General features: G+C 45.1%; 1 protein-coding gene across 1 annotated transcript; it reads left to right on the top strand.

The window, feature by feature from the left end:
* The first annotated feature begins 5083 nt into the window (after positions 1-5083).
* On the top strand, positions 5084-6724 carry LOC127310807 (F-box protein At5g03100-like). The gene is made up of 3 exons (XM_051341444.2): positions 5084-5713; positions 6097-6231; positions 6350-6724. Exons 1-3 carry the CDS (start codon positions 5084-5086, stop codon positions 6722-6724), a joined length of 1140 nt encoding a protein of 379 aa, XP_051197404.2.
* The last annotated feature ends 6636 nt before the right edge of the window (positions 6725-13360 follow it).

Here is a 13360-nt window from a genome sequence, read left to right as displayed (position 1 = left end):
CTGCGGACAACATCAAGGGCTTTGCTTTTCAGCACCTTGGCGCGCAGCTTCGGAGAGCAGTCAATGAGGGAGTCACGTAGACCGCGGCGCTTGATCGCCCGCGACTCCACGACAGCTTCCTTACCGGCGAGGCGGGCACTGAGACGACGGGCAGCGCCCGCGCGGTCGTGCCGTTTCCTCATGTCTTGGCTGCTCTATTTACGTCGTAAGCTTTGAAATATATCTGTAATTTCCGACAGGGTATGGCATGGAAAAAAAATACTGCTCAAAGTTGCAATGTGATCTAGTTGGTGTTAGGCTTTCTACTGCTACACTATTCCTTTTTTTTTTAATTTTTTTGGTTTGTGAATGATATAGTTAGCAAGAATAGATTGTTCATTATTACTATTACCAGGTTATTAGGTTATTAGTCATCCTCTTTACATGATCAAGTGTGTTGCTCTATTGAATTATGAAATTTTGAGAGTTTGTGTACTCACTCTGTCCCATAAAGGTCCGTCCCATAAAGGACTGTTTCATTGAAATGGAACATCTCCAGTGCAACACTTTAGCAGGACCGACACTTAGTGTTCAAACTTAGTCATTTTTGGAATTATTTTACCATGTTTTGCTGGAAGGTGTTCCCTGAATAAGGGTGGAAATCTCTAGAGATTTACTTCTTGCCCATTTTTTGTAGTAGGGAATTTACAAACTCACAGTGAAAGCAGTTATGTTGTGAAGTTGGTTGCTAACTTGCCACTTACTCAACATGTAGTGTTTTGCTCAGTGTGCCCTGCATTTGTGGGTTTTGCACTTCGATTGGAATTTAATATTCATCGATTAGAGTCTCTTTTCAGTTGTCATGCCTGCAACATGCACAGTTCTATAATTTGGGTAGATGCTTTTGTAGCGAGATAAATTTTGTTTCCAACATTTTGGAGGTAACAGGTTACTGGATATTTACAGGTTGGCTGATAGTAAACAATGGTAACAAAAAGTAAATGATAACCAGAACGCCCTGTACAAAGTAATAGATTCTTATAACATTTGCAGATAGTTTTTTTCAGGAATTAACATTCGCAGATAGTTGATTGTTTAACTATGTTAAGTGGTGGCTTTTCTTTGGATGCATAGAAAGTTAGTATGGAATTGAATTGGACTAAGATTCCAAATCTGAGATGGAAATGAATTGACTTATAATTCAATTCTATTGTTTGGATGTGTTTGGAATTTACTGTTGGAATCAAATGTGTAACTAATTCCAAATCCTGTTTGGATGTGCAAACTATGAATTTGATATTTTGTTGAATTTGGACATTTTTAACATCATAAAACATTTTGATGTTGACTTTTCTCCACAGCACCTGGATCTGGAAATTAACTGTCAGCAAATGGAGCTGCTGGCGAGGGGAACTGCTGGCGAGACGAGCGGCGGTTAGGGGAGATGCCGGCGAGGGGAGATGCGGCGAGGGGAACTGCTGGTGAGGGCTGCCGCCAAGCGCGCGGGCCAGCAAGGGGAGCTGCGGTGAGGGCTGCCGGCGAGCGCGCGGGCCGGCGCATCAAAGATGCGGGCCGAATCGGCTGCCGGCGAGGGGAGCTGAGGCGAGGGGAACTGCCGGCGAGGGCTGCCGGTGAGCGCGCGGACCGGCCCATCGAGGAGCAGTTGGGCGCACAGCCGGAGCAGGGCCCTCCCCTGTGCATCGAGGAGCCGACCGGGGTGCGGACGTGTGCGACGTGCTCGCAGGAGAAGCGGCCGGACGAGGGGCGCGTAGGGGAGGAACAGCACCGGCGGCGGGAGCTACCGGAGCGGGGACATGCGGCAGCGGGGGCACGTGCCTGAGGGTGCGGGGAGAGAGACGAGAGGGAGGTGGGGAGGGAGACGGGAGGAGGTGCGGGCTGTTTCCGAGCCTTTCTGAGGGTGAGAGCTCGGAAATTTTTCCAATCTGTTTGCTCACGAGGTGGGATGGCTCGGAATTTAGTTAGCTTTCCACAGATGAATTCAGAGCGCAAGCCAAACGCGAGAATTTGCGGAATCGACCCAAATTCCAATTCCATGCCCAGTTTCTATGCATCCAAACACAGCATAATTAGTCTTTTCTTATCAGCTATTTCACTGATTGCATGTATCCATCATTGTTCACTCTTTTACACCCTTTGCTTGTTCATACTTCTCTTTTACGGGGAATAGTAGGAGCTCTGCTTAATAGAAGAGGGATTACTGTACACAAATGGTTGTTTATGCTGAAAAGCTTCAAACGCTTGGCTTCCAGCTCAATTGAAACAGTACCTAATCACTTTTCTTTTGCACTGGCAGAGGGGGCTTCACATCATATATATTGAGACATTTGCTTCAAGGTGTTCTGCTGATATGCATTTGATCATATATGGACGAACTGGCTAATCTCTTCCTGTGGATGTGGGTTCTCCAGAAGTTAGTTAAAAATGCCTGTTTACCAGATGTGTCATGCCAAAAATATGGTGTGTGGAACTACATTGTAGAACCATACATCTGGTTCATCATGCCTTATTACCAGATGCATCAGTTCTCATAGTGCGCAGAGCTACATGCGTTTCAGTTCCGAAATGTTTGGATGGTTTTCATTTTAAGTTAGATAGGGTTCATTTCTAACACATAAGCTCAGTACTTATTCAATAGCTCACCCCATCTGATCAGTCACCTTGCTTCTGTAGCATAGTTTAAGATAGCGGCTACGTAATATAACACTAGAATCTTAGCAGTGAGTCGGGGCTCAAAATTAATTTTCATAAAAGTGAGATTTTTTGTTTTGGAAAGGCAAAGGAGGAGGAGGACCAGTATAAGCAGATCTTTGGATGTGATGCTGGACAACTCCCCTTTAGGTACTTGGGTATTCCAATTCATTACAAAAAACTCAAAAATTCAGATTGGTATCTGGTAGAACGGTTTGAAAGTAAATTAGGATGCTGGAAAGGGAAGTTACTATCCTATGGTGATAAGCTAGTTCTTATTAATTCAATGTTAACTAGCTTACCGATGTTTATGTTGTCTTTCCTGCAAATACCTGTTGGGGTAAGGAAACGTTTGGACTTCTATAGATCAAGGTTCTTTTGGCAGTCCGACGAAAACAAAAGAAAATACCGGCTTACAAAGTGGAACATTGTCTGTAGACCCAAAGATCAAGAGGGTTTAGGCATTGAGGTCCTCGAAATTAAAAATAGATGTTTATTGAGTAAATGGCTTTTTAAGCTTCTCAATGAAGACGGGGTGTGGCAGGAATTGCTGCATAATAAGTACCTAAGACAGAAGACATTATCATAGGTTCAAGCGAGACCCTCTGATTCCGCTTTCTGGAAAGGTTTAATGGAGGTCAAATAGGAGTTTTTTGCTAGGGGTTTTTTCAAAGTGGGTAATGGGTTGAATACCCGCTTCTGGGAAGATACGGGTTAGGAAATACTCCGCTAGCTCAACAGTATCCGTCTCTCTATAATATTATTCATCATAAGAATGTTACAGTGGCACAGGTGTTAACCCAATCCCCTATAAATATTACATTCCGACGTATGTTGACTGGTAATAAATGGAATTCCTGGTTGCAATTATGTCGGAGACTTATGATGGTACAATTGAGTAAAGAGGATGATTGTTTTGTCTGGAATTTGACAACAAATGGATTGTTTACAGTGAAATCGATGTATGAAGATCTTATGTGTGACCATACCCCTTTCCTCAGAAAATATCTATGGAAGGTTAAAATCCCACTAAAGATAATTTTTTTCATGTGGTTCTTAAGTAATAAGGTGTTATTAACTAAGGACAATTTAGCTAAACGTCATTGGAATGGGTGTACCAAATGTGTTTTCTGTGGGGAACAGGAGACTATTCAGCATCTTTTTATTGAATGCCCCTTAGCTAAGCTCTTATGGCATACGGTTAACTTTACATATGATCTTCCACCTCCAACCAATGTTACTAATATGTTTGGTAATTGGTTAAATGGAGTAGATAGACAATCTAAGGATTTTATCCGGATTGGGGTTTCTGCTTTATGTTGGTCTATTTGGAGGGTCAGGAATGATATTATTTTTAATAACAAAACCTCTTTTCATTTCTTGCAGGTTATCCATATGGTTTCCCATTGGGTCCAGCTGTGGGCTCTACTCTCTCCAGAGGGGCAGCGGGATGCCATGGTTTCTGGATGCACACGGCTCCTGATGGTCGCTCAGGATATCTTGTGCCAGACTGGTTGGCGACATACTAGAAGGCTATGTTGATGTGTAGTCCTAGTATGTTTTTTTGGGGTCTTTGACGACGGTTGATTATTGTACCGATCTTCGAGGTTGCGTGAATTGTAAACAATGCTATTTTGAACCTTCTTCTAATAAATGGCTGTGTGCATCGTCATGATGCAGAAGCCGGGGACTACCCCATTTCGAGAAAAAAATTATTTGTGTCTTACAGTAATACATAAGCAAAATCTTCTGAGTTCCCGTGCCTGGCGAGCTAGAACATGGGGTTGATATGGCCTTGATACGGGAGAGGGAAGGACCTGTAGGTAAACTGTGCCATAACACGCTGCAACAGTTATGCGTCCTTCCTTCTCTAACGAGTAGTACCATTTTGTGATTTATTTATTTATGAGATGGCAGTTAGTAGTACTATACACGAAGCCATATGCATGTTGAACAATAATTACTTCAGTCAGGAGGCACTGGGAGCTCCTTGAGGATTAGAGGGAGGCCGCCTTGCGTGGAAGGAATAGAGGGATGAGATCAGAGGCTTCAGTTCTTTCTCCTGACAGATGGATTGGTTGGGTTTCGTCTCTCATCTCCAACCAACCACAACTTGTTGTCTTTTTTGTTGCCACATATCAAAAGAATCAACTGATCTTGGCTAAGGGGCAAGAGTGTCATTTTGTGTGCCATTATTGGAAAATAATTGAAATAATTAAAATGGCATGTAATAATTGTTTGCAAAGCAAATAGGGAAATATGACCAATTGAAAATAACCGAAAAATATTATCAATGGTTTGCATAATATAGGGCATATGATCAAATCCTCCAAAATAGCCCCTACCTCCGGTTCGCAACCACTTCCCAAACCCTAGGTCGATCTAGCCGCCACCCATGGAGAAGGCGGCGGCTGCAAGGAAGCGTAGATCCAAAGAGACCGCCGGCAATAGAAAAAGGAAAGGGGCACGCGGTGGCAACAATGACGGCGTTGGGGAGGCAGAGGATCACATCAGCAACCTCCCCGATGTCATCCTATACATCATCATCTCCCTCCTCCCCACCAAGTATGGCGCCCGCACACAAGCCCTCTCTAGCCGGTGGCGCCACCTCTGGCACTCCGCGCCTCTCAACCTCGAGGCTGATGGTACCCTGTGTGGATATGTTCGCAAGCGTGTCCCCATCGTCTCCAAGATCCTCTCTAACCACCCAGGTCCCTGCCGTCGCTTCTACTTCCCTTGCATATACGTGAATTACAATAGCGTAGATAGCCAGCTCGATGAGATTGATAACTGGTTCCAATCTCGAGCACTTGATAAACTCCAAGAGCTCGATATCGAATACGCGCGTCGTTGGTGGAATCCTCCTGATATGAGTTTCCCCTTGCCGGCATCTGTGCTACGATTTGCACCCACCCTCGTCGTGGTCAGAATCGGCGGGTGCAATTTTCCCAGTCATATCACAACATCAGTGATTTTCCCCCTCCTCAAGCAGCTCACCCTAGAATATGTTTCAATCTCAAAGGATGTATTTAACAGTGTTTTGTCCGGATGTCGTGTCTTAGAAAGCCTTTTGTTGTTTGACATTTTTACTTCTGGTCGCCTCCACATTAGCTCGCTAACTCTTAGGAGTATTGGCTTCCGTGCTCGTAGGACTTCCACACAAGAACTGATCATCCACGATGCCCCCTGCCTTGAAAGGCTTATGTCATTTTATCCTCCAGACATGAGTTATGAGTCTATTAGGGTAATATGTGCTCCAAAACTGAAGATACTGGGACTTCTGTCACCCTTTCTCTCCAATCTAGAGATTTCCACTCTATTCTTCCAGGTAGCCCTTTTTGAATCTTGCATTCTCCGTACCTGCATGCACTGCTATTATTTTATTTTATTTTCATTTATTTTCTCTAGGAAATGACCCCAATCAGCATGACAAACCCGATATGCACTGTGAAAGTTTTGGCTCTTAACTCATTTGAACCTCAGTTGGATGCACTTCTAGACGTCCTTTGGTGCTTCCCCTGCTTGGAAAGGCTCTATGTCAATGTGAGTATTTATCTTTTCTAATGCCAAAATGATGTTTTTGGTAAGTCCAAATCTATATTTGATTGAAAATGATATAGTCTAGTTAGAACATCTATAACATACACCTCTTCTTTCCCAGTTATGCCAACACTCAACGATGGATATGGAAAACATGCTTCAGTGTGACACACTAGGTCCAATAGAAAGCCTCGAGACCCATCTAAAAAGAGTTGTATTTGAGAATTATGAAGGCAATGACCAAGATGTTGATTTTGCCAAATATTTCATTTTGAATGCAAAAGTGCTAAAGGAGATCAAAATTGCAGGCCCTAAGAGCCACCATACAGAATGGGTGGCTGATCAACACATACTACTGCAAGTGGAAGATAGAGCTTCTAGAGACCTTGAATTTGAGTTCATGAGCGAGTGTAAAAATTTCGGTTACAACAAGCATATCCATGATTTCATCGATGATCCATTTGACTGCTCATGTTGTAGACGTGAGCTGGATTGATGCTTTTTTTCAGATGATTCATGTTCTCGATGTTGCGATGGTACATTTTTCAACTCATGTTGTAGACAGGGGTTTTCCCATATATTGTGTAGTATTTGCTGGATCCTTCTCTAGAACTGGAAGAGATTGATACTTGAAATTTGTCTTGTCTTTTGACCATACACCAAATTGATATGGCTGCCCGATTTCTAGTTTGAATTTATTTCATGTGTTTGTGTCTCATTAAGTTACCTCTACTGAAATTGCAAAATGTATGGATGCAAAAAGATTTATCAAAGTCATTACTGCTGATCTGCCAACTGCTCGGTTATGGCTAGTAATTCAGTTATCTTGGTGATTGATGAATTGTTAACCGCATAGTATAACAACGAACATTTGTGAAAGATCGAGATGTCGCCTAGAGGGGGGGGGGGGGTGAATAGGCAATTACAAACTCTTGCGGATTTGTCTTGTAAGAATGCGGAATTAAACTATCGTTTAGTTTACAAGCACAAACCCTAAATATGCTAAGCTCAACTAAGTGTAACAATAGCAACTAGAGCTAAGCAAGATAGGCACAAGATATATGTAGCACAAGTGATAGCAAGATATATGTACTTCAAGCACGATGGCTATCACAAGGAAAGAGAGCTCGGGTATAGAAATAACCGAGGCACGCGGAGACGAGGATGTATTCCCGTGTTCCCTTGCTTTGCAACAAGGTACGTCACGTTTGGAGGAGTGGAGGTCCCACGAAGGATTCCCCGCGCCACGAAGGCTCACCCTATTCTCCGAACCACACCCACGAAGGATAATGGCCCTTTCCTTATGGTTAGCTTTTCCTCCGCTCCGGAGATGGCAAGCTCCACAACCACTTCACAAGCTCCACGAAGGAGAAGCCCGGGCCCCTTCACAATCTTCCACGAAGAGATCACCGGGACACCAACCAAGCCAACTAGGAGGTCACCCTCCAAGAGTAACAAGCTCACGGTCTCTCACTCGAACAAATCGTGGTGGAGAGCTCAACACTATGCAATGATGCAAAGCAAGAACACCGGAGGTGTTCAAGTCCTTCACACTCAAATCCCACCAAAGCAACGAATGCTAGGATGAGATTGGAGAGGAAGAACAAGGGGGAAAGTCAACCAAAGACTCCAAGATCTAGATCCCAAGAGATTCCCTCACTTAGAGAAGAAATGGTTTGGTGGAAGTGTAGATCTAGATCTCCTCTCTCAAATCCTCAAGTATGAGCAAGAATGGTTGGAGGAATCAAGGGAGAGAGCAACTTCTTCAAATGCAACAATGGAGGTGAGAGAAAGGGGAAGAAGTTGTTGTCTCAAGGTAGGAGAAAGGTATTTATAGTGGGGGAAGAAGAAATAACCGTTGGGGAGAAAACCGGGTGAAAATCGCATAAAAAACGGGCTAAAAGTGCCCAAAGCCGGCCAAGAGGCCGCCGACCGAGCCTGGGCCGGAGAGGCCGGTGGCCTGTCCGTCCGGACCGGCCCACCGACCGGCGAGGCGGAAGAGGCCACCGAGCGGCAGAATGCCTGTGGGCGCGCGGGGCGCGTCGGGCGCAGCCGCGTGGGCCTCGGACGGAGAGGCGGCCCGGTCAGATCCCGGTCGGGCCGGGGAGGCTGCTGGGCCAGGCCGGCGCGTGGGCCGGATGGCGCCCGGTCCGGTTGGCGCCCGGTGCGGACCGGGTGGGCCGGCGTGCGGCCCGGCAGGCCGGGCGCCCAACCGGCAGCCTTCCCCTTTTTCTTTTCTTTTTTTCTTTTTATATTTTCTCCTTTTCCTTTTTCTTTAATAACTATTGCTCCCGAACTCCGATTGACATGAAACTAATTTCGTTGGAAAGATAACAACAAATGCTATCCAATAGAAAGTGCAAACACAAGAAACTGTAGGAGGGGATTTTATCATGAATATAAAAGTGTAGAACCTTATATCATGAATAACTGGTAAAATCACCCAACCTCGAAAACGCAATAGAAGATGCATGCGAACTCCGTTTTCGATGAACTTGGGCTTGTTGTAAAGCTAGCAACAAGCTCAAGAACCTCACATAGAGAAACACCAAGAAGCAATAAGGATATGCAAAGTATGCAAAGGATTGAGCTCTCTAAGACGATGTGATCAAGTTACTCAACCGAAAGCCCCTCTTAATAGTGCGGCTATCTATCCTATAATCTGGTCTCCCAACATCCACCTTGAGACCGGTAAAAGGAAAACCTAGCAAGGCCATACCTTTGCCTTGCGCACCCCGCTTGATCTTGATGATAACTCTTCAAGCTTCACTCAAGCCGGAATGCCTCACTTGACCAATGTTGCTTCGTGAAGACTCACAAATGCTCCCCATACACTATGATGGGAAAGCTCCATTGATGCACATCTTCACTAGTCCATTATCACCAAATGGACGGCAAGCTTCAAGCATGTGATTCACTTGAGATGCTCATCTTGAACTTGCCCAACTCAACCTTGTATCTTCTCATACTCACATAAGATAGAGCATGGCTAATATTGAGTTCCACATAAGAACTCCATCTTCATTTCTTCTTCTTGATCATATCACATATATATCTTCATACCGATGATCTTGATGCCAATACACAAGGTATACCTTTATCTTCATGGCATCCATACTTGAATCCAACACATGGAGTACAAGTAGCACCTATGGAATATTCCTTCATATAAACTCAATGAAAAACATTAGTCCATAGGGGTTGTCATTAATTACCAAAACCACACATAGGGGCAATGTACCCTTACAATCTCCCCCATTTTGGTAATTGATGACAACCACAATAAGAGGGTTTATATAATGAATATTAGTGACAAGTACGCAACTTATCCGAGAATAAGTTGTATACAAGAGGTTGTATTTGATATGGTCAAGTAACACAAAGCTACTAGCCCATATCAAAACCGGCTCTACTCACACAACTACAACAAATGCAATGGATGTGAGTAGAACCAATATATATAGAGAAAACTCCCCCACAATGTATGCACGTGTGATGAACATGAATTCATTGCATACATTGTCAAGATTAACCTTTGGGATAGTTTCCACTATATATATACAACCATGCAAGACATATAAATATGGAATGCATGAGAGGCATAACACTTAAGCACAAACCAAACTTAAGTATAAAACCATTCCCTTAAACCCTCTAAACTTCTCCCCCATTGGCATCGATTGTCAAAATGGGTGAAAATTTTAGAAGGCCAATATAATGTGAGTTCCTCCCCAAAGTGTGCACTTCTCATAATTTGAGTGGAATCAAGTGCACATATCCAATGATGAATACTTGAAGGAAGTCAAACTATATTGAGGATCAAAGATTGCATAAAGATAACATGGTGAAGTGAGCTTCAACAAATAAAGCAAGCAATCAAAGATCCAATTGGACAAACAAAGATATCATGATAAGAGAGATATAGTGCTTCTAAAAATAAGAAAGCTCCCCAAGGTTCGTGCACAATTTATAATGTTTGCATTTGAATACAATATGCACAAACATGGAATCCCCACTCCCTATATATCATTTAGAACACAACTAAGATAAAGAGAGTATGCTTATCAAGAACAACTTTAGTCCAACAATTACGAGATATGAGTGCATGAAGAAAATAAATAAACCAAGCACTCATAAATTTTCTTTACCAACCCACTAAAAATAAAAGGGGTAAAAGATGGTCGGCAAAGAACAAGGATATCAAGATGATGGATTAACGCTCTTATGTATATGAGTTTCTAAAGTGGACAAAGTGATCCATAAAGAAACATGCACACACAAGAGGTTAACAAAATAGATAAGACAAGATATCCAAGATGAAGTCATAAAATATACCAAAGGATGTTTGCTTAAGAAGCATATATAGCCTATGGCTCCAATTTTCACTTATGGTATATGAATGAACTTCAACCAAGTTAGATCTCAAAAACATTACAACTAACAATAAGGGATGTAGAGCTAGTTGGAGTGTTTTGAGAAAGGCAACAAGTATCACAAATACGGATTTATTTCACAAATTCATCAATATTGCACACAAGAGCTCTTTGAGGAATTGATATGCAATAAATTGCTAGAGGGCATATTTGTGATAGGTGAATCATAAAATATGATAGATATATATATAACCTTGTTATCACCAGAATTTGACCGAGTCAGAGGTGGGCCGCGATCAAGATGGATTTAAAGAATATACATGGAAGAATTACGTGAATCGGCCTGTTATGCAAAGTTTGGGCTAGTTTGCCCTTGTATCTGTAACATAGTAGATTACGTGTCGGTTAGTTAGAGTTTGCCTCGTGCACGGTTGGGATTATTCCCACGTTAGAAAGTCCCCTGGACTATAAATATGTATCTAGGGTTTATGAAATAAACAACAACCAACGTTCAACCACAAATCAATCTCGGCGCATCGCCAACTCCTTCGTCTCGAGGGTTTCTACCGGTAAGCATCATGCTGCCTAGATCGCATCTTGCTCCTTGTTCTTCAAGGATTAGTTTAATATCTGCAATAGTTAGGCCTTACAAAGGGTTGGAGGATCCAGCGGCACGCAGGGTGTCGTTTGCTAGTACTAGACAGGATGTTCCGGGGATCAACCTCGTGTTGGTTTTTAGGCCTTGTCTAGGATCGGCTTACGTTCACCGTGCGTGGCCGCGAGGCCCAATCGTGAGTAGGATGATCCGATTATGCGGTGAAAACCCTAAATCGTCGTAGATCGCTTTAGCTTTATTTTGATCAAGCAGGACCACCATATATTCGTGCACCTCGTACGAATCATGGGTGGATCGGCTCCTTGAGCCGATTCACAGGATAACCTGAGAGCCGATCGAGGCTCGTATTTAATGTTTACGTGTATGCCATGCAGGAAACTAAGCGAGGCATCTCCATCACCTTCCTGACCAGGTATAGGTCAGGTGGCACGCCCTTGCATCAGCATCGGACGTGTGTACCAGAGGCTTTGCGGGCCGTCGCTCGGAGGGACCAGGGCCAGCCGCAGCCCTAAGTTGTTCCCGGCTCTACTGTGTTGCCCGTCGCTGCTCGCCGGTGGGTTTTGACCGCAACACATTCTGGCACGCCCGGTGGGACAAGCTTCGTCATCAACCACATCGCCATCTACATCTGAGATGGCGGACGGCACTCCAGTCACGTACGAGGATCTGACCGACGAGCTCAAGAAGAAGTATGACGAGGTCAAAGCGATCCTCGAAGCCGACCTCATCGGCTCTTTTCACAGAACCCGTTCACATGGCATCAGGTGGAAGGGGTTCACGCCTGATGGTGCACTCGATGGGATAGACCTCTCTGCCCCGTCAGAAGAACGCACCAGGTCCCTACGTCAGGAGATCAACTACTTGGTGGCTCACTCGCTACACCGCCACTCTGAGAACCTGGTGAACACTTTGGAGCGTGTCGCTCTCCGGGTGATCCAGGAGATCATGAGGCACCAGTACTCTCCGTCAGGACCAGCTCTCGGGACACACCAAGGAGAGATGCCACTCCAGTCTCGTCCACCGCTACCATTTGCGTTGGCAGCACCAGAAGTGCCGAATTCACCGGCATTCATCATCTACAAGATCGGTGGTGACCCTAGTGACTGCCAGTTCTTGCATGAGGCGCCTAAGGAGATCCCTCACGGGTACATGTGCACATACGTGCCAGACTGCGGTAACTGGGCGCTCACAAACCAGGCCGCGACATCAGGGACTTCTGGGAAAGCAGGAGGAACGTCAGCAACAGATCTTGAGAAGCAGACGTGGCTAACTAAATATGCCACCCCGACGAACCTCCGTGAGCGCGACTCCTGCAGTTGGCTCGTAGCTGGAAAAGCAAGCATGGCTGGCTAAGCACGCCACCCCGGCGAATCTTCGTAGTTCGACTCCTGCAGCCAGCACCGTGGATCAGATCAGCACGATCCTGAGGGACCAGTTCGGCATGGTGCCGAAAAGGAGGACAATCGGCTATTCCAAGCCGTACCCCGATGAATACGAGTTGGTCCCGCTACCACCCAAGTATCGGCTCCCTGACTTCTCCAAGTTCAGTGGATCGGATGGTTCCAGCTCCATCGAGCATGTGAGCCGATATTTGGCACAGCTAGGAACGGCCTCAGCGTCGGATCCACTACGCGTGAGGTTCTTCGCACAGTCCCTCACGGGATCGGCTTTCGGGTGGTACACTTCGTTGCCACCGGACTCGATCCGGACTTGGAAGCAGTTGGAAGAACAGTTCCACATGCAGTTTCACTCAGAAGCTTCCGAGTCTGGCCTTGCCGATCTAGCACAGATACGTCAGAAGCGTGGAGAAACTATGGCAGAGTACATCCAGCGCTTCAGAAATCTGAGGAACCGATGTTATTCGGCTCGTGTGACTGAAAAGGAAGCAGTCGAGTTGGCAGTGGTGGGCCTGGCCTCGGAAATCAAGGACATGGCCTCCCAAGCAGACTATCCTTCACTGGCGCACATGGTTCAGAAACTGTCAGCATATGAACAGCGCCATCCAGACTTGTACCAGGACAAATTCAAGCGTGCGGTAGTCCTGGTTGAGGCAGATGAAGATGAAGGCTTTGCGGGAGACCAAGAAGTAGCAGTGGCTGAATGGACTCGGGGGGCAACCCCCGTGTCCTGCAAATGGGTTAAG

The sequence above is a fragment of the Lolium perenne genome, chromosome 6 (assembly GCF_019359855.2).
Source record: "Lolium perenne isolate Kyuss_39 chromosome 6, Kyuss_2.0, whole genome shotgun sequence".
Lineage (NCBI taxonomy): Eukaryota > Viridiplantae > Streptophyta > Magnoliopsida > Poales > Poaceae > Lolium > Lolium perenne.
The sequence above is the reverse complement of the archived record's forward strand: the minus strand, read 5'-3'. Positions and strand labels throughout refer to the sequence as shown.